At 39.7% G+C, this 21,931-nt stretch overlaps 1 protein-coding gene across 1 annotated transcript in view; it reads left to right on the forward strand.

The window, feature by feature from the left end:
• Positions 1 to 21,931, forward strand: part of Prex2 (phosphatidylinositol-3,4,5-trisphosphate dependent Rac exchange factor 2) — a 299,642-nt gene that overhangs the window by 147,784 nt on the left and 129,927 nt on the right. The window contains exons 21-25 of the mRNA XM_006974690.4: positions 1,908 to 2,025; positions 6,890 to 7,074; positions 8,883 to 9,044; positions 18,959 to 19,181; positions 19,711 to 19,918. Of these exons, the coding sequence (XP_006974752.2) occupies positions 1,908 to 2,025; positions 6,890 to 7,074; positions 8,883 to 9,044; positions 18,959 to 19,181; positions 19,711 to 19,918 (896 nt within the window). The remainder of the gene's footprint in view (positions 1 to 1,907; positions 2,026 to 6,889; positions 7,075 to 8,882; positions 9,045 to 18,958; positions 19,182 to 19,710; positions 19,919 to 21,931) is intronic.

Consider the following 21,931-nt stretch of genomic DNA (forward strand, 5'->3'; position numbering starts at 1 on the left):
GTTTAAATTTTTAAGCACTGTCCTTTGATCCGTTAAATGCCATCAAGAGATGAAATTGCAACCCAATATAAGCAAATTCTAATGTCTGAATAAAAAGTGAGCAGTGGCTTGGTAGACTAGAGTCTTAGGTTATCTGCTAGAGGCAGAGGGACCCTTTACTGGGGGAGGGTCATATGTTTTCCTTACTCTGTATGATAAAGTTCTCTTGCTTTTGAGAATATGACTGTGCCCACACCAGGAGGATGACTGGCTGCTTTTACTGCAGCTAGGGCTGAAGTTCTGCAAAGCATTGATTCCGTAGGGAAAGAGCTGATTTATTTTACTTACTACTAAGGTCAGCATTGGAATAGAAGCTTAAACATTATGCATAGACTCATAGGTTACTCTGAACGATGGCAGTTCAGTAAGCACTTGTTCATCTGTACACTTCAGAAATAATCAAGCCTTCCTCTTCTGTTAGGATTTGACTAAGTAAACAAACTGATTCAGTTGATTTACCCCTTTCCCTTTCCCTACCTATTTCCCTGGAGAAGTCATGATCAGGAAATAATTAAGAGAGACAATGAATTCACTGAGTACGATGCACTGTCAGGTACCCATTGCCATGTAACAGAGGACCCCAAAACCAGGTGACTTAGGACAGCACTGTCTTTCTCTGAATTTGACTGGATGGTGGTTCTTCTGAAACTGCTAATGTGCCTTTGTTCTGCGAGGACCTGATAGGGTACCTGGATCCCCTCTTCATAGCACCCAGATGTATGTGCCAAGCTTCCCACCTGAGTTCTTGTCTAGAAGGTCTCTTGCAGGATTCTTCTTTATGCATAGTACCAACATATCAGGAGGCGGAGGGGGGGGGTTCACTGCCATAAGCCTTCTACCTAGGTGATACTTGTCACTAACCCTTTGGACAATTGAGTCATAGGGCCAAGGCAGGGTCAGGGTGAGAAGGACCTAAAAGAAAACATGGATCTGTGGGTGTGGTTCATCACAGATAAAAGAATGACCAAGTCAACGTGTGTGTGTGTGTGTGTGTGTGTGTGTGTGTGTGTGTGTGTGTGTGTGTGTGGTGTTAGAGATTAAGTCTAGAGCCTTGTGAATGTTAAGCATGTCCTTACTCCTGAGTTCTACCACATCTACAATCCTTGGATCTTATTTTAGTGACTTATAGCAGCACACTAACTAAACACAATTGTAGAGCTGATTCAGGGAAAACTGAATGCTACACATTATATTACACTTAAGTAATTCAGCTCAATTTGATTTATCATCTTATTTATAAACCTTGGAGCCATATAACCCTTGAAGCATTTATTTGGAAATCATTTCATCTGTCTTGTTTCTCTAAAGAAGATTGGAACTGCTGTTTCAATTAAACTATAAGATGAATTATGTCTTACATGAAAGGATGTTACGTGACTCAGAAATTCAGTATGATAGAGATGGTCTTCCAGTTTTCACATTGGTTTGATTCATAATACCATTAATGTATGAAAATATAGTTAATGTTAGGACCTTAAAACGGTGTGCATAATTATAGGTAATTGGTGCAGCAAATAATTGCCCATTAGCATTTGTTTATTTTAAGGTATAATTTATAACTCACTTAAAGATATACTTGAGACATTTTAATAAGACATTTGGGAACTATATCCCATTTTAAAGAATTCATGCTTAGAATAAATGCATAGAGTATATCTTCTGAAAATAATTTAAGCTAGAAACAGTCAGAGCATTAGCATTGGCTGTTTATTCTGAGGTTTTATTTCATTTTCAAATTTTATTACTATTAAACTAGAAAAATAAACAAGCTAGATGGTCAAGCTTCTTCCTAAAACAGGGTTATGAAGTTAATATCCATCTTGGCATCTACATAGTATCTCTGAGAGTTCTCCTTTATTCCCTTCCAGCAAGATTCCATACAGTGGGTTTATGATAGTCTTGAAAGTGCTCATGAAGACCTCCAGAAGTGCCCCTCGAAGCCCCCTGGAGATGAGGCAGGGGATGCTTTTGACTGCAAAGTAGAAGGTAGGTTGCTTTTTTCTCTTCTCATGTGCTTATGCTATTCTTTTCCATAGTGTCTGTATCTGTTCCCAAGTATTGAGGTCTTATATTTTTAGTCTGTGGCTCAGTACCAAATTTATATGTCAATTGCAGACATGCAAGTAGTAATGGGTAGTGGTTGACATGTGATGATTTTTTTTTTGAGGTAGGGTTTCACTTACTATATGGCCCAGTCTGGTCCAGAATATGTGATGATCTTCTTGCCTTTGCCTCCTGAGTGATGTGATTACAGGTGAGCACCAGATGCTCTGCAGCAGGGCCCTTTGCAGTGTTTCCCCAGGTTTTCTCATTTAGTCATCAAAACAAAGTCTCATCAGTTACCTGAACCTCTCTTTAGGGAAGAAATTGAGCCCATTTAGGTCAAGGATTTAGTGTGCTAGTTAAGTCATGGGGGGTAGGAGGGTAGATTCAACTCAGGATTTCCCTCTTGGAGGTGATTGACATGTAGACATTTCTGTTCCTGTAGGGCTCACCATAGTAAGCTTCCTTGGAAGCTAGGCAGAAACGCAGACTCTCTACCTCCACCCCAGGTCTAATGGTTCAGGTCCCCATTTTCTCTGCTTCACATAATCAAGTACATACAAGAAGTCATAATATTGAGATAGTCTGTAGCACCTTTAAAATATAAACCTGAGTCAAGTCATGTTTATTATATTCCCACCTTGACAATGAGAGAGGGGGTACATATCTGAGTTTGTGAAACCACACACACACACACACACACACACACACACACACACCTTTTGAAAAGTGTCTTGCTTCTGTTTCTGTTTCTCAATGGAGCAGTCCTTCGAATGTCTATATTCAGTTACTCCTTTACCTACAGCAGCTGGGGCTATTGTATTTATGCCTCCACTTGCCAAATATCTTGAGTAATTTTTTTTCAAAACTTGCCCATAGAAGTCCTTGAATCCACTCTTACATTTTTGTTGTGTCCTTCCAACATGTTTATTAGTGGGAATCTCTGGACAACTTCTTTTATACTGTAAATTTCCTTTGAGACGGGATCTCTAATTGTTCTTGAGGTTACTGATTAGGCTGGGCAGGCTGGCTTGCCAAGGAGACCTAGGGATTCTCCTGTAGACAGAAGGTTTCTCTGGTCCTGCTCAGGCCCTACGGTTAGGATGAATCTCTCTCACCCACATCCTGCAGCAGCTTGGTCCCAAATAAACACAGAGAGGCTTATATTATTTTCAAACTATATGGCCTAATGGCTCAGGCTTCTCACTAGCTAGCTCGTAGAACTTAACTCAGTCCATTTCTGTTCATCTATATGTTGCCACCTGTTCTGTGGCTTTACCTGTGTGCCATTGCATGCTGCTCCCAGGACGGTGGGATGGCGTCTCTCCTGCCTCTCCTTTCTCCTCTCACTATCTCCCTTGGATTTTCCCGCCTGGCTCCATCCTGGCCTGCCAAGACCAAAATGGTTTTATTTACCAACCAATCAGAGCAACACATATTCACAGCATACAGAAAGACATCTCACAGCACTTCCCCTTTTCTGTTTTGGAAAGAGATTGCATTTATAATCAACCCCCTTTAAATAAAAATAAACATTTATAACCAGTATTTTGGAAATTTGGGGGTAGCTTCTCATACTACTTCCTGCTGGTTAGGGGTGCTGGCAAACTTTGGGGATTCTGAGAAAATTAACAATTATGGTCAAGTCCTGACTGGAGTAGTCTGTGAGGCTGCATAGTCTGAGCCAGTTGCCTTGAAGCTGTTTTTGGATGTTGGACAATCTGGGTCATGGTGTCTGTCATCAGAGACCTTATACGGGGTCTTTCTTGGCTAATCAAACCATATAAGCCTAGAAGCAATCCATAGGTTCTCATCTTCTGTGGAAACAAAAGCAGAATCTTTTTTCTAAAGCAACATATCCTTAGACATGAATTTCAAAGTCAAGATACCTTTAAAATGTATATATTGGCTTAGTTCAGCAGCCTTTACAATCAAATGTCTATCTGCAGTTAAAAATTCCAAAGGCAATATAATCCAGACTTTGTGTGTGATTTCCATCTTTATGTGGCTTATTTTTTGATATTAGTAACACTTCTGTCTACATTCTCCTGTTTCTGTCTCCCTGGCACTGGGATTACAAATGTGTGCCACTATACCCAGCATGTTTATATGGATTTTGGAGATCAGGCTCAGGTTCCTCATGCTGGCAAGGCAAGCACTAAATTAACTGAGCCATCTTCCCAAATCTCAGCTCCAAGGATTTTCTTTATTGGGAACAAGGGTCAAAGACTAACTGTCTATTCCTGTTGTGTGAATCTATTCACACTGTTCATGAGGGAATTTCTCTCCATTGTTGGAAGGATGCTTGGCTTGATCTGTCCAACCCATGGATAGTGTAAGAACTGTCTCAACTTCATCAAACAGTAATGTTGTTATGATAAAATATAATACTATTTATTCACAATAGAATTATGTCCTGAGGCTTTTACTCCCCATTTGGAATTAGTCAGCATTGATCCACATCAAAAGGTAAATTGGTCTATGTGATGTTAGAAACTAAAAGGGATATTTATTTACTTTAAGGTAAACTGCTATTCTCCATTAGCCATATATATATATATATTTATTTATAACACTAAAGTTGTACAAGAGAAAAGAATATATATACCATCTCTATATATGATACCTATATCTACCTTCCCAGTGCTGCAATTAAAAGCATGCACCACCACATGTGGCTCTAAACTTTTCTTTAATTCCTTTCCACAAGTTGGAAACTTAGTGGGTGGGTGGGATCTTGCCCTGAGTTCATCACTCCAGCTTTATTCCATTTCTTATTCCATTTATCTCTTTGAATAGAGAATTTAGCTCCATTCTACATTCTGGTGAACATTTTCTTCTCAAATATTTTCCCTTCCTCAGTGTGCTCCTCTTCCTTAGAGTTAACACTAATAAGCACAAAACAAAGTCTATACTAGGCTCTTTTGAGATTTCCTCTGCCAACAGAACTAATCCAAATCTCTTCACTTTAGCCTCAGGCAGACTCTTTGGACAAGGGCAAAAAGCAGCCACTTTCTTCACCAAAATATCACGAGAATGATCTCTAGGCAACATACTAAAATTCTTCCAAGTTCAAATAACTCTTAGCACCACTGTCTTCCATGCTTCTGGTAGTATGACTTCTTAGGCAGTGCTAAAAGCACTTCACTGCTTTCGTAACCCAAAGTACAAAACTCCTAATTCCTCCAAACAAAGGCATGATCAGGCCTATCCCAGTATTACCTCTCTCCTGGTACCAAAACCTGTTTTAGTTAGGATTTTTTATTGCTGTGAAGACCATGCAACTCTTGCAATGAAAACATTTAATTGAGGTGGTAGCTTATAATTCCAGAGGTTCAGTCCATTATCATTATGGGGAGCATGGCAGCATGCAGGCAGATGGCAGACGTGGTGTTAGCTATGTCTTGACCAGAGGCAGCAGGAAGCTGGCTGACTGTCACAGTGAGGAAAGCTTGCACTTTGGGGCCATTTTCTCTTAAACCACCACAGATATTTATATATTTATAAATTTATATATGCTTTTATATAACTGTACATTTTATATAAACATACATGATATCTATATAAAAAGATATATATTCTTTTCTGTTATGCGACTTTGGTGTTATAAATAAAAGTTGTGCATGCATTTATATGCAAATATATAGCATAAATATAAAAACATGAGTATATAAGTCTATATACATATCTTATATATATATTATATACATGTATTAATTTTTCCTGTAGGACTTTGGAATTATAAATATTTTATTTTCTCTCACTCACTGTCTACTTTTAGGCCACACAACAGTTTCTTCTATGAGATTTTAGGTATTTACTCCTCAGTTTCTGAATGAATGTAGGCTAGACTGTAGTTGAAATTTCTAGATAGAAATTTTAGTCTAGTGAACATTGCTAAACTTTCTCAGTGAATATTCTCTCCAAGATGTGGTTAGAGAAACTTCAAGCATCTGGAAACAAAAATGATTCTTGTTTCTCCTTCCTGCCTCTGAAATATGAACTGCTTTGTGGGTTTTTTTTTTTTGTCTTTAATCATTTGAATACATTTCCCACCATGTTTGAGGCTATTTTAGAATATCTGACTCTGATTCATGCACTCATTCTAAAAAGACTTGCTTATTTGTTATTGAGTGTTTGCCTGCATGTGTATGTATGTGCACCAAGTACAGGTCTGGTGCTCATGGAGGCCAGAAGAGGGTACCTGATGGTTATGAGACACCATGTAGATGCTGGGAACTGAACCGAGGGCCTCTGCAGGAGCGGATAGTTCTCTTAGCTTGTAAGCCTTCTCTCCAGCTGCTCACATATGCTTCAGATGAAAAAAAGGTGCAGTTGCCTCTATTCTATTTACATTGATGTAGATCAGCATGTATGTGGTCCACTGATCAAAGTGATATATCGATCAGATTAGATAGATTAAAATGTCAAGATATGAATCTGTCAAATATTGACTTTTTCTTAGAAATATTTTGTTTTTTAAAGCATTAGTAAGAATAGGTATTCCACTTAGCATGTCTAACTTAGATAGCCTTTAAAGAACTATTAAAAATATTAAAAGATGCCGTTCTCCGGGCATAGTGGTATACGTCTTTACTGCTAGTACTTTGGAGGCAGAGCCAGGCAGATCTTTTTTGAGTTCAAGGCCAACCTGGGCCTACATGGTAAGTTCTGGGTGAGCCAAAGCTGCATAGTAAGATCCTATGTCAACAATAAAATAAAAATAATAAAAAAAAATCCCAGAGATTCAAAATTACTTGATGAGGAGGAAAAAACATGAATTAGCTACACCAAAATTGTATTCCAGAGGTCATCGACAAGTTCAGCACCATGGCCATTATCGACGGCAAGAAGGAGCATGTGAGTCTGACCGTGGACAACGTCCACCTGGAGTACGGGGTTGTCTATGAGTATGACAGCACAGCAGGTATCAAGTGCAACGTTGTGGAGAAGATGGTGGAGCCCAAAGGGTTCTTCAGCCTGACTGCCAAGGTAGGAGTGACCCTGTGACAGTGAGAGTCTTCTCAATTAGACGCCCAGACTGTCTCCTCTTCATTATACGGAATGACTGTGCATGTTACAGCAGTTACCTCTTTCAACTCTCCGCAGTCTTCATTATGTACCAGCTTCTTTTCATTGATCCTAGGAGCTTAGTGTTGAGTTGTGTGAGACTCCTGCCCAGGCAAGGCCTAGCTGACTTTTAACGTCGCTATTTTCCTAATTTGGGCCAAAGAATAAGTTTCAGATAATTTCCACGATAGCTTTTCAAATATACACTATTAAGAGTGCTTCATGTCATGAAATACAAGAAATTTGAAAATTCTTCAAGTGCCAAAATGTTGGGAAACTTAGGAACCAGTTTGTAAATTGATCCATAGATGTCTATTTGGTGAATGCAAGATGGATAAGGAGGAAAGGACTTTAAATCCGAACAGAACGGCATATAATGTGAAAGAAGTAGATCACCTAAACCTTTAGTAGATCCAGATGTGCCCTCTGCACATCTGGACTTCAACGTTCCAGTTTACTTTTCTATTGTTCTGTGAGGACTTTGATTTTATAGATAAGATACAGTTTCTTGACCTTTATGTGCTCACTTTCATTGTTATTTCAAATATGTATAGTTGAAATGCTACCTTTAAAACATTCTTTTTAAAAATTTAAAGCTGGGCGGTGGTGGCGCACGCCTTTAATCCCAGCACTCGGGAGGCAGAGGCAGGTGGATCTCTGTGAGTTCGAGGCCAGCCTGGGCTACCAAGTGAGTTCCAGGAAAGGTGCAAAGCTACACAGAGAAACCCTGTCTCAGAAGAAAAAAAAAAAAAAAAAAAAAATTTAAGTAGGCCCGTGTGGTTTCTTCTACTGGCCCGAGGCAGGCGGCCCCATGCTGGCTTGTAGGTGTCCATCTCTACCTGGTCCTAATGGCACCTGGCAGGGGCCATACATAGAGCCTTAACTTGACTGCAGTATACAAAAGATTTGCTCACTGAAAACACTATTTGGCTGGTGGTGGCACATGCTTTTAATCCCAGTACTCAGGAGGCAGAAGCAGAAGGGTATCTATGAGTTTGAGGCCAGCTTGGTCTACAGAGTGAGGTCCAGGACAGCCAGGACTACACAGAAATGTCTCAAAAATGCCAAACCAACCAACCAACCAAAATTATTTGGATGCTCTTATCTGGAAACTTGATCAGCCAGAGCTCAAACACTGAATTGGCATCACATTATAATCTACTAGGGTACTTTTCTCCCCCTTTTTCAAAGGCTAATCTGACTCCCTTTTATTCTTTTTTACTACTGAAAGTAAATTTCTTTCATACAATATATTTTCATTAAGATTTTCCCTCCCCTTTGTTTCTCCCAGATCCTCCCTGCTTCCCTACCCACCCAAATCCACACCCTTTCTTTCTATCTTATTAACATACAAACAGGCATTAGTAAAAATTATAATAAGTAAATAAATAAATAACCAGAAAAGTAACAAAATAAACAAAACAAAACCAAAAATAGGCAAGGAAAAGGCACTAGGAACGCATAGAGACACTGGGACACACACACTTGCACATACAGAAAATCCATTAAAAACACAATCAGAAACCATAGTACATAAGGTAAAGGTCTATTATCAAAACCATTTACAATGCCTCGACAAAGCTTTGTGAGAAGTTTTCCTTTATTCATCCTCTCAGCAGGCAGTTGTTGTTGGATCCATCCTCTGTGGTCCACTCGGTAAGGGGGATGTCAATGCTGTCCCTTTGTTTGTTGTTAAATTATTTTTCTTCTGTGTATATTTATCACCACAGATTCTGGAAGCCCTAGCCAAAAGTGATGATCATTTTGTACAAAACTGCACCAGCCTTAACTCTTTGAATGAAGTGATACCCACAGAGCTTCAGAATAAATTCAGCACCATGTGCAGTGAAAGGATTGAGCATGTATGCCACAGAATATCGAGTTATAGAAAGGTAAATAGCCTCTATTTTACTTGATGCTGTTATTGAAGTTATCGTTGGAGTCACTTTTAAATCACTTTCTGATATCTTCTTTAAATAGGTGTTATGTACTCATTTATTGAAATAACATTCGTATAATTTTCTTGTTCAGTTTTCTGTTGCTGTAACAAGATGCTTGAGACCAAGTAGGTTTTTCTCCCTCGAAGGTCTTTTGCACTTATGTTGTTCTTTCCAGTGCATCTTTGTGGGGTTTCTGTGTGTATGAACTGTGTCTGGATGTGTTTCCTGGGCTTTTTCTTAGCTCCTTTTCTCCTGGTAGTTTGTTTGTTTCATCCTATTCTGGTTTGTTTGTTTTTATTTTATCTAATTTTGTAACTAGTTTCTTTTTATTTTTTGGGATGTTTGTAGTCTAATGTAAGGGAGAAAGAAAGGGTATGTATCTGATGGATGGAGATTGGGGATCTAGGAGGAGTTCGGAGGCGAAACTGTAATCAGAATATATTGTATAAAAGTCTATTTTCGATAAAAACAATCAGAAGAGGAAAACACACACACACACACACACACACACACACACACACACACACACACACGGAAAAGAGTCCTATGAAAATAAATCCCAAGATCTTATGTAGTTGCTGAAATTGAATGCCATGTCTGGCCTTCTGCTTTGTGGTGCCCTAAATGAAAAGGGAAATGGTCTACTTTATACCTATCAAAATCTCTGTGAGATATGTATATGTAAGTATGCCTGGATGTTCTGTTTAAGGTTACTATTGCTGTGATAGAACATCATTACCAAAAGTAACTTGGGAGGAAAGGGTTTATTTAGCTGCTCATCGTGGAAGGAAGTCAGGACAGGAACTCAAACAGGGCAGGAACCTGGAGGCCTGGGCTGATGCAGAGGTCATGGAGGGGTGCTGCTCACTAACTTGCTTCACATGGCTTGCTCAGTCTGCTTTCTTATAGAACCCAGGACCACCAACCCAAGGTTGGCATCACCCACAATGGGCTAGGTCCTCCTCCATCAGTCACTAAATAAATGCCCTACAGTTTGCCCTACAGCTGCATATTATAGAGGCAGTTTCTCAATTGAGGCTCTCTCCTCTCAGATGTCTTTAGCTTGCATCAAGTTGACATAAAACTAGCCAGCACAGTAGCCTTTCTTGGGTTCATTTTTCTAATGAAAAATCTTTCATACCATGTTTTAATTTTTTTTTCAGAATTCATACTTGAGTATTATATTTACATAATTTCCACCCCTCATTCTTCCCCCACATGCTTCCTTCCCCTGCTCCATCTTAAATTTATAACCTCTCCTATAAGTGTGTGTGTGTGTGTGTGTGTGTGTGTGTGTGTGTGTGTACACGTGCTTGCACGCATGCATGTGTACCTAATGAGTCCACTTAGTATTGCTTGTATGTCTGTGTTTAGGCCTGGTGTTTTAGGATTGGATAGTCTATCAGGGAACTTACCCTTGAATAAAAATCTTTCTCCCTCTGTCTGCAACCATTGATTGCCTGTAGCACTTCATCAAGGGTTATTGCCTTGTGAATGTTCTCCCATCCACATTGGCTAAGCAAATATATTGTTGAGCTTTCATGAGGGTAAGTATCCCTGTTATGTCTAGAACACACTGTCTAGCAGCAGACTTCCTGCTCCTCTAGCTTGTAGAATCTTTCCTCTCTCTCTTCTGCTGTGTTCCCTGAGTCATAGATACAGAAGTTACACTGTTGATGTAGCAGTTGAGGCTGGGTACCCAAGGCTACTTACTCTCTTCATTTTGACTAGTTGTCACATCAGGTTTTGTAGTGGCAACACCAAGAAGTATCATAGGTAGTGATCATAAATAGACCACTGCAAAGAATGAGTGAAACTGAATGGAGTATTTTGTGCTTCAGATATTTTCAGTACATAGGCCATTGGCTCTATGTCCCATAATAAAATGAAAGCAAAGTTGTAAGATGGGCTGGGAAGAAAAGAGAAATGTAGCATGTTCTTACATGTTGGTAACAGAAGCATGAGGAAAAGTTACTTGAGGATTCCTGTCCTCTCACACTTAGCATAATTGAAAAGAAAGATCAAAATATATGCAGTGAGGGTAGTCATGCCATTTTTACTGGCTAGAAGTCCTACCAAGATAGTTGAACACCCTGGCATCACATATTGGTTTGCATGAGGTGCTATCTAGAGCTCTGTAGCACCCTATGGTTTATGGCTGTCTATTACAGGAATCAGGCAATGTGTGCAGTAGCTTACAGAATTACTTTTATTTGTGTGTGTGCACGTGTGTGTGTGTGTGTGTGTGTGTGTGTGTGTGTGTGTGTGTGTGTATGCCACAGTGTGTGGATGCCTGCAGAAACCAGCGAGGTCATTGGGTTCCCCAGAGTTCAAGTTACAGAGGGTTGTGAGCCACTGATGTGGGTGCTAGGAACTGAACTTTGGTTGGGAAAGCAACAAGATCTCTTAACATCTGCACCATCTCTCCAGCTCCATATATATTCTTACACTATCTTACCAAAACAGTGAAATACACATTCCGTGTCTCACTGATAAAGTAGCTAAAGTTCTGAGCTGTCAGGGAACTTGCCCAGTGGCTCATAGCTGATCACAGTGCTGGCAATTCAAGTTTGACGATTTTTATTCCAGCAGTGGTTCTCGTTTGCTTACTTACATTTGGTGTTGTGTTTTCTTAAACAGCTAATGTACTAACAGTGTAGTTCTGACTATAAGAACAATAGGATCCCTGTAAAGGACAAATCACTGGTTTTGAATAGTCAACAATGGTAGCTCCTACAGTAAAAGGACATGTCAGGCAGGTTATGCTACTGTACCTCTTTAATCTCAGCACTCGGGAGGTGGAGGCAGGTCAATCTCTATGAGTTTGAGGCCAGTCTAATCTATATAGTGAGTTCCAGGCTAGCCAAGGCTTCATAGTGAGCCCTGTTTGAACCACCACCACCACCACCACCACCACCACCACCACCACCACCGCAAAGCATGTCAGAGTGACAGGGAGGAGAAATGCCATTCAAATAGTATAGAACTGAGAAGATGGATTATTGCCTGAATTAGGAGGGAAGATTTGGGTTAGTTGTAGTCAGAGTAGAAAAGGAATGAAATCAGGTATTTACAGTGATTTTTTTGTTTGTAATAAGGCAGTGATATAATGTGTTCTTGGATGAAGTCAGAGTGGAAATGTTGCTGGTCTTTACAAACTGCCTAGATACAAGTTGGTGGTGACCTGGGATGGTTAAAAGTCCATGAGATGAAAGATGTCTGGGGAGCAACATGTATGCATATGATGGCTTATGGAAGGTCAAGGTTCTGTCACTTCTTTTCTAAAATTAATAAGTGTGTAATAAGGTAAGGGGTGTGAGTGGGCTCAGAAGAATACACTGCCAAAGTGGCGAAGATTCCCAGACACATTATATTGATGAATTTAAGGTATTCTGCATTTATGTAGAAGTAACTGGGGTCCTGTGAAATTTTAATGTAGACATGGCCAGCTTCGTGGGCAATGATCACAGATGATAAAAATCCTATCACTGAATTGCAGACTGTCCTGAGATATGTGTCACGGGTTTAGTCTCAAAGCTTTTATGCATGCTGAGTCCTGTCCTGCTTCTGCCTCCAGGAAATAACTCTTGCCTCAGGTCTTGTAGGAGGCATTTGAATGCTCTCTCACTTTTGTTATTAATCAAGAAACATCTAGTCTTGTAAGGCCTGATCGTTGTATAAGCTGGGCTCATTGTCATCTCACTTGGCCATAAATAAACTTGAAATAATTGGCTATAGTTTTCATTAGAGAGAGATTCAAGGTTAGCATGAAAATATGTCAAGGACCTTTCTATTTTGAATGGGATGTTGATAATTATAGTAGTTTGTAGAAGATTAGCTCAGTGTATCTATCAAGTTCATGTCAACAGAAACCACAGCCTTTGTGAATGCAGAGTTTTAATTCCCACATATTTATTTTTAAGCTATTATTATCATCATTTTTTTCTTCCAAGTGAAAGCTTTGACATATTTCTTTTTGTGAAATAAAATGTACTCTCATAGAACTCAAAGATCAGTGAAGTGCTCAGCCATCATCAGAGAAGCTTCCTCCTGCAGCAGATGGGAACAAGTGCAGAGACCCACAGTCAGACATTACACACACACACACGCATGCACGCACGCACGCACGCATGCACACAGATACAGGCAGACAGACATAGAAACACTCAGCCCTAAATGGGATGTCTCCATGAAATCCCTCCCCTCAGAGCTCAGGGAAGTTCTCAGAAGAGGAGGCAGAAAGAATGTAAGACCAGCAGGGATGGAGAACACTAGGAAAACAAGACCCTCTAAATCAACATGATCAAAGCTCTTATGAACTCACAGAGACTGAGTCAGCATCCTCAGGGTGTACATGGATCTGCATCAAATCTCTGTGTATATATTATGGCTTCTAGTTTAGTGATTTTATGGGATTCTTGAGTGTGCGAATGAGTGACTTTCTGATTCCTGTGCCTTCTCTTGGGTTCTTTTCCTTCTGTAGTTTGTCTTGTCCAAATTTGATGTAATAGTTTTGGTTTTATCTTAATATATTTTATTTTACTATACTTTAAAAAAATAAATGGATGAAAACCTAGCCACCAGGGTAAAGATTAAACAACTGAACTGTCATTTACCTGCTGGGGAGGGAAAATCAGTTTTCTCCTATGGAGTGACATTGGATGTATCAACCACTCCAGGGCAGTCCTCGTGTTCAGGAGTAGTTGACCAATATACAATGGACGCCATAGTTTTTTGTGTGTGCTTTTGTTTGGTTACAATTTGGTAGGTTTGTTTGCTTGTTTGCTGTTTCTTCTGTTTGAGTGTTGTTTTATCTTGTTCTCTTGGTTTGAGGGGCTTTTGCTGTTGTATTGTATTTTTGAGCAAAAATTTAAAGTTGTGTAGGTAGGGAAGCGGAAGGATATGAAAGGACTTGGGGTAAGGGAAAATATGATCAAAATATATTTAAATAAAAATTGTCTTATATAAAAAAGTATCCATGGGAACTAAAATCTTAGGCTGGCTTTAGTTTATTCGGACTCCAAACATTTTAAATTTTAGAACTAAGAACTAATCAGTTCCTGTAGCTTCTGTAGTCAGGTTCCTGAGGTCATAATAGGTTTCCTACAGGCCACCACCAGATGTGTTTCCGTTCATGTATGATGTAAGCCTGGAGCATCCTGGACAACTGAATTTATCTCAAGAAGGAAATTATTCTGTGTAGCAGAACTGTGATTGGTTCAGGTGTAAAGCTGTGCCTTGCTTTGGGAACACGCTTCTTACACTGTACTGAAAGCCCTTCCTAATACTATAGTCACTATCCTGGTTGAAATAATTGGATTTATCGTGAGGCTTGGGAATTCTTTGTAGGCATCCTAGGGGTAGTTCTTGTTTACACAAAAATATAACTGAAAGAATTGGAAAACTTCCTTTGAATTTCCCTTCTACTTTCCTACATATAATCCTCAAACTGACACACAGATTTGGAAAATAGTGCATAAATTTCTTCGCCCTCCTTTTCTAAGAAGATAATCTAATATAAAAATCTTTTTCCTAACTCCATTGCAAAGCATTTTACATTTAATTGAAATGGGAGACATCTGCAGAGTAATAATTTACTTTATATTAACTCTGGGTTTTAGTTAAATGACTATATTGAATTTAAACATGAATTAGCTTCCAGCGCATAAATTACCTGAAGTTTCATGTCCAAGAACTGTGCATTCCTGTCAGTTTACAAATACTCATTCATTATCACCTGTATTAAAAACGTATCCTTCCTTGCCCTCTGCCTCCTCTCCACCCCGTTTCATTCTTTCTTCTCCTTCCTGGAAGGAGCCTTCCATATCCTTCAGTGTACCACTTACTCTCTTTTCTTCCTCAGCACTCTACAGCTGGCTCAGATCCCGGCCATGTCACAGAAATGGTTATATTTTGTCAAAGCTCCTTCACTGTCCCCCTTTATCATGTTTCAGCAGAACCTGGTGCAGCTGACCTTGTTCTCTGGAACACTGCCTATTCCTAGGCTGTGTCTTTTCCTGTTGATGTGTTCCTAGGACCTGAGCTTGTTTCTTCTTTTCTTTCTTACCTTTCATTGACAATCTCCAGGGCTTAGTACTTGATGTTCTTTCATTCTGCATCCTTTGGTGATCTCAGTCGCCCGGTCTACTGAGCTTCTCCACATGAAGTTATGAATATCTCAGGCCTTACATGCTTCCACCAAAGTCCCCATTTCACCCCTCTGCAGTGTTCCCTGTCTGCTACCTTCTCTGTCTCAGGCTTACATCCTCCTTTCATTAGGTCCACTCTGTCTTTCCACATCTGTGGTTCCATATCCAGAGAGTCAACCCACTGCAGATCAAAAGCAGTTTGAAAAAATAAAATAACATAAAATTTTCAAATGCATTACAGTAAATGTTTATGTAGCATTTATGTTGTTCTGGGTGTTATGGAAGCAATGTAAGGATGACTTTAAAGTTGTGTAAGGGCTGGTGAGATTGCTCTGTAGGGAAAAATGATGCCTGTTAAGCCTGTTAGCCTTTTGTGGCCCTTGGGACCCATGGAGTATTAGGAGAGTAGAACCCATGCAAGATGATCTCTAACTTCCAAATGTGTGCACCCCCACCACTCACAGGTAAATAAATGTAAAAATCAAAAGACAAAGTCATCTGTAAGTGCTATATCGCTTTATATAGGAGACTGAAACATCTTTGGCTTGCAGTATCCCTACCGTGTTCTGGAATCAACTCCCTGCAGATTCAGATTCTAGTTCATCACTAAATGGATAAAGGTGACAGTGAGTTCAGGCTGTGTAATCACAGTAGGCCTAACATTCGGTCCTCTCCAGCTCTCCCCAGACCCAGTATATGTCTTTATTATTGAAAGTTATCAGTTTTCATTTGGGAAAAGTTACTCCCCTTTCCTAGTAAACTTGGCCTTTCATTTAATGTTGTTCCAATGCTAAGCAGACTGAGGTTTGCTGACACACAGCACAGAGTATGTTCTTGCATAAGCACCACAGTTAGTTCACTGGCTATACCTTCCTTGTTTTAGGATTTTGTTCTGAAAGTTTTACCATGGAAACCAGGGAGCTAGTGTCTGGATACTCATTTTTACACCCTGCGCCGTGGCACCTGGGATGGAGAGACAACTCCTGTTGCTTTCTCTTCCCCTAAGGTTGTCTGCCTCAGTCCAGGTTGTGATGCTGTAACTGTGTACCATAGATTGGGTGACTAATGAAGAATAGATGCTTATTCAACTCACTATGCTAGCATCTGCTGGGGCATCACATGAGACAGCGATCGTGCAAGCAAACTTTGCTTTTATAGCAGAGCCAGAGACAGACACAAAGACATAGAGACACAGAGACAGAAGGACCCATATCTTGTCCAAGAACAATATGCCCTTCGGGTCAACCTGAAGTTCTCTCACTAGACATCACCTCTCAAAGGTCCCAGCACTGCCATTCTGGCCACAAAGCTGGGAACCTTTGAAGACATAGGTCTTCACACCTAAACCATAACATGAATTAAGTTTCTAACACATGCGTTTGGTATGCACAACGAATTCAGACTAGACATCCTAGGATGGTGGACAGTGCTGCTTTCTTGAGGCATTTGCCTCTCAGGATAGACTTTCTCCAGGATTCTTATTTTGAAGCAATTCAGGTACATTCCAACACAGGGCTATGATTTCTCTCCAGGTGAGGTGGCAGGAATTTGTGTTGTGATATGGATCTGAGAGTCTACCTCTCTGCCCCTGGCCCCTCCATCTTATCACTCGAGTGCCTACTTCTACCCTTAAGCACTTCATTGCATACCCTGTTCATCACCTGAACATTTCTGATCACTTCTCTTGTATGTCTATTATGTGTTTGTTATACATGTATCATTCCATATAGCTACAATTGCGGTGCATATGATGTAACTTTCTGGTTGTTCTGTTTAACAGTAACATGCATAAAGTTCTACTCCTAGAGTGTGTAATTCATGGAAAAGGGGTTGTATCCCCAGTGTTTATATCGGTGACCCCAACACATACTTTCCTCTCTTGTTTCTGACAAGATGGAGAATTGGTTGAAAGATGAAGCAAGGGAATCTTAACCTCTTATTGTGGTTGCTGTCATTACATAACAAAATTTACTGCTGTGCCTCTGTGTGTCAGGGAGGCTAAGCTAAGACTTCAGTCTTGAAAGTAGAAAAGAACTTGGGGTTGAATTTTTGCATCTAGCCTGCCTTAAATGCTGGATGTGTCTTAGCTGGAAGTTTATTAGTAAGGTGAAGAGCTAGATCTGGAATCCCTAGAGTTCCTTAATTCTTTTCAGTGTACATGGTCATCAAGTTTGGTGGTAATCTTGTCAATGATTTTCTGGATTTCATTCTGATCCTCACTGTATTGCTTGACTGAGCTATACAGCTAAATATAAAATATAAATATTTTAACATACATATTATACATGCCTATGTATACATACAGTTATATGTTTGTATATGCATATGAGAGGGTTTTTTTTGCCAATATTGAGCTCACACTTATGGAATATGATCTTTTATATTTACCATTGTATTTAACATAAAATGTTCAGTGATAGTCTTAATTGTTTTCTTTTCAATGCCAAAATTGTTCTGCTGGTAATATAAGAAGGTAAGATCATGGTTGTAATTTTAGAGAGAAGGAATCAGTATGTTTATTTAATCCAAATCTCCTATTTACTGAGTGATAAGATACTGACTTTTCCAAGGTCATATTGAGTCCTGTGATAATCTCAACACCAAGTTCAAAAGCCATCAAAGGCCTTCGGAAACCACAATCCAGTTGGGCTCTATGAGGTGTCTACTTATTGTACACAAGACTGTTACCCCATGGAGTTTTCCTTTTGCCAGCTGAGCTAGAGTAAAGAGATTATTCCCAATTATGAGAAGGGCTACAGGTGCTCTCTCATTTGTAGCCAGGGAAATGGAAACTGGCCTAGAGCTCCTGTAAGACTCCTGATGACTTTCTGCTGAGGAGAAAGTGTTTGGCAATGAGTAAAAAACATCTAGACACACTGAATCTTGTACAGAGGTCCAGTGTGAATAGGTAATGTATGCAGGGAACTATATACAAACTAGAAGGAGTTTAGGGAACAAGGGGAGAAGAAGACCTTTAAAGTTAGGGGAAGCAGGCTTGGTGAGAACCAGAATGTTGTTGACTACCTAGACCCTGGAAGGAGCCTGTGGAGTCCATGGGAAAGCCTCAGCAAGTTTAGGGTAGCAGGTAGCCACACTTGGAAGCCACGGATCATTTGGGCGGCAAATGATCCTTTCTTGTCAAAGGCATGGAAGAAGAGTACACAGTGGACTTGGGGCTGATCCCAGCTATAAAGATGGGGAAACCCATCTGCCACTCTGGACCAGCACCTCCTTGGCTTGCTGCTGGGTCTGCACAGACTCATGCTTTGGGTGGCTTTCTGGCAGTGCTAGGATGCTCCTGTCCTCTTCCAACCTTGACCACCTATAGCTGTACTGTTTGGTGACTTGCCCAGTTTTAAAACTAGCTGACTTCCTGCTCTGATGCCCCTTCTAGCAAGTTTCTCTATTAGGCTCTCTCAGCTACTGAAACCCAAGGGACCAAGTGCTAGGAAGTTGTATTCTCACTGAGGTTCCTTCTTTCTAACCCCAACTCACTGTCAGAGCCTCAGCTGAACCTTCAGTTGCTGCCTGTATGAATTGCTGTATTGGGATGTTTGGGTTTTGAAACAGCCATGTAAATTCTAACATTCCATTCATTTTCCCTCAGTCAGGTGATACGCTTGAATTTCCTTTTGAGTTTGTTGTGTCCGATGCCTGTGAGAGAGCTGAGTCATTACTGTGTGTTCGGCTCACTCCCGTCTCTTTTTTAATTTGCAGTTCTCTCGGGTGCTGAAGAACAGAGCCTGGCCTACCTTTAAGCAGGCCAAATCGAAGATCTCCCCACTGCACAGCAGTGACTTCTGCCCAACCAACTGCCACGTCAACGTGATGGAAGTTTCTTATCCTAAAACATCCACTTCCCTGGGGAGTGCCTTTGGTGTTCAGCTGGATAGTAGGAAACACAGTTCTCAGGACCGAGAAAATAAATCTTCAGAGCCGGGTATGTTAGCTTTTGAAATGTTGTCAACTCATGAATAGGAATTTAGGCAATGGATAGCTAGCTACGCCTGTAGCTTAAAATTTGGGAGATTCCTAGTGTTCAGGGAAGCCTCTGTTTTAATAAAGAAAGGATTCCTTGCTCTGCTTGCTTAGATTATTTCATATATGTACATATAGAATAAAGACAGTCGATGCTTTCAGGATTTCCCTTTAAGAAGAAAGATTTCTCTTGCTTTCATTATATGTATGGTTCATCTGGCTGTGAAAGGTTCTTAATGTGAAGTTGACACTGTAGCTATGAGAACAGTAAGGAGGCACAGGAGAAGGACACACATGCAGTTGTCAATCATTGCAGTAGGACAAGTGAATCAATTCTATGTATAGATTTTAATAACAATGCCTTACAAACTTTAATTTCCGAACTAAATTTAGCATTGGATTGACATTTTATTATATATAAACTTGCACTTTTAAAATGTGCTGGACTGCATAAGTAGAAGTTAAATGATGGAATGATTTGAATTCCCCAGGGAAACTGAGCCCCATGGTCTATATTCAGCACACAATCACAACCATGGCAGCCCCTTCGGGCCTGTCACTGGGACACAAAGACGGCCATGGACTCCGATATTTATTGAAAGAGGAAGACTTAGAAACTCAAGACATCTATCAGAAACTCCTCATGAAGCTCCAGACTGCACTGAAGGAGGTGGAGCTGTGTGTTTGTCAAATAGATGAGTAAGTATGTTATGCCCTGCACAGAAGTTTGCATGAATAAAAGAGTTAGGCAAGATGTCGTTTTTTGGAAAGTGTGTTAGCTATTTGTGGGAATTGTGTGCTGACCATAAATACCTTTTCCATTCCACCTTATAAATGATATGAAAATGCAATTCATGTGGATAAGAATTTTAAGGAGTCATTCAATTATAAAAGCAAGAATGACACAAGCAGAGCATTAGATCATTTTACATTATTATACATTGAAACATGTTTAAAGCTGGGCCCACTGGCACAGGTCTGTAGTCCCAGCTACTTGTGGAGGCCAAAGCAAGAGTATCACAATTTCACGGCCAAACTAGGTTACATAGGGAGTTCGAGACCAGGCCAGGCAACTTAGCAAGACCCTGTCTCAAAGTAAGAAGTGAAAAAAAGCGTGGGGAGGGGTAATAGACCATTGGTAGAACATTTGCCTGTGTGCATGAGACTTCATGTCCAATTCTGAGTACCACGGTGGGGGTGCATTTAAAAGTGTTCTAACTGTAAATGGAGAGTTACTTCTTGTGTTGTATTTTGAAGCTCAGAAAACAATCTTTAAATATGTTTCCCCAAGATATTAATAAGTGGTACATAGTACAGCACAACACATACTTAACATGTATTAAATGAGTTTAAGTAAAGCAATGTATTTTTAAGATCAATTCTTTTTCTGTTCTGATTGAATTAATGGACTAATAATTTGGATATTTTAGCCACGATAAGAATGAAGCAGTTCATGATCTCCTTGGTAACAAGACTCATTGATTTTTTTTACATAAGAATTTGATACTTGGGATGCCTGTGCTCCACAAGGGGGCGTGCCATATTTCGGTGTGAGATTATGGCAGTTCATCTGGCAGTTTAGCATCATAAAGAAAAAGTGGCTTTTGGAAAAGATCAACTTGTCATTCATAGACGTAAATGTATGATAATAATAAATTTCAAATTTATGTTGAAAATGTAGAAATTAATGAGGAAAGCATCGACAAGTACCAAAATTCTTGCTCATATTTTTAAGGAGTGAACATAGCTCACTCTGAAGGCCTATTTCCTAGGCTACATATGAGGGACTCATTCCATATCCTTCCGCCTAGGAGTGAAAATTATTCAATGTGTTTAGACCTGATAAGATTCTAAAAAGCATATAGAGGCCTTTATCCTATATGTTTTATGAAGTTGTGAAATTGCTAGCAGATGCAAAGTAAATACTTTATACACATACATCTTCCTACACCTCCACGGACAACTCTTGTTTAGAAGTAAAATATTTAAAATGTATTCCACACTTTCTATAGTCTGACATACTGATGGAATCATAATTAACATTTCTTTTATGGTATATATCTTTAAAATTTAGAATCAAAAGTAAAAGTTTGGAGATGCACTACATTAAAAATAATTCAAGTTATTGGGGCTGGAGAGGCAGCTCAGTGTGGAAGAGCCCTTGTGGTTATTCCAGAGAAACTGAGTCATTCCCAAGTACCCACATCACGTGACTCAGAACCATGTGTAATTCCAGCTTCGGGGGGCCCAGTACTTCTGTGGATACCTGTGCTCATATGCATATACTCACATGCAGATACGCATACCTACACATAATCAAAACTAAGAAAAATAAACCTTAAAAAGAAAATTTAAAATTCTCATATTTCAAAAATCCCCTTCAAGGATTGTTTACTCTGCCCTTTTCTGGAGTTTCAGGAATAATTTTGAGTGAGAATTTTATTTTCTTATTATCTAATGAACTAGGTTTTTAGAATGATGTATGGGATTTAAAATATTAAACTGTAGCTTCTGTGTTCATACAAATAAACTAAATGGGCTGAGGTCACTAAGACAACAGAGGACTATTTTTAAGCCATGGCATCGTGTTTTGAACTGTCTTGGAACCCTGTGACCAAGATGTTATTTTAAGGCATTATATGTGCTTTAATTTAGTAAGTTACATGGCATGTTCTATCTCAGAAGCCCATTTCCTCCTTCCCCTTGCAGTAA

Source organism: Peromyscus maniculatus, chromosome 2, assembly GCF_049852395.1.
Source record: "Peromyscus maniculatus bairdii isolate BWxNUB_F1_BW_parent chromosome 2, HU_Pman_BW_mat_3.1, whole genome shotgun sequence".
NCBI classification, from domain to species: domain Eukaryota; kingdom Metazoa; phylum Chordata; class Mammalia; order Rodentia; family Cricetidae; genus Peromyscus; species Peromyscus maniculatus.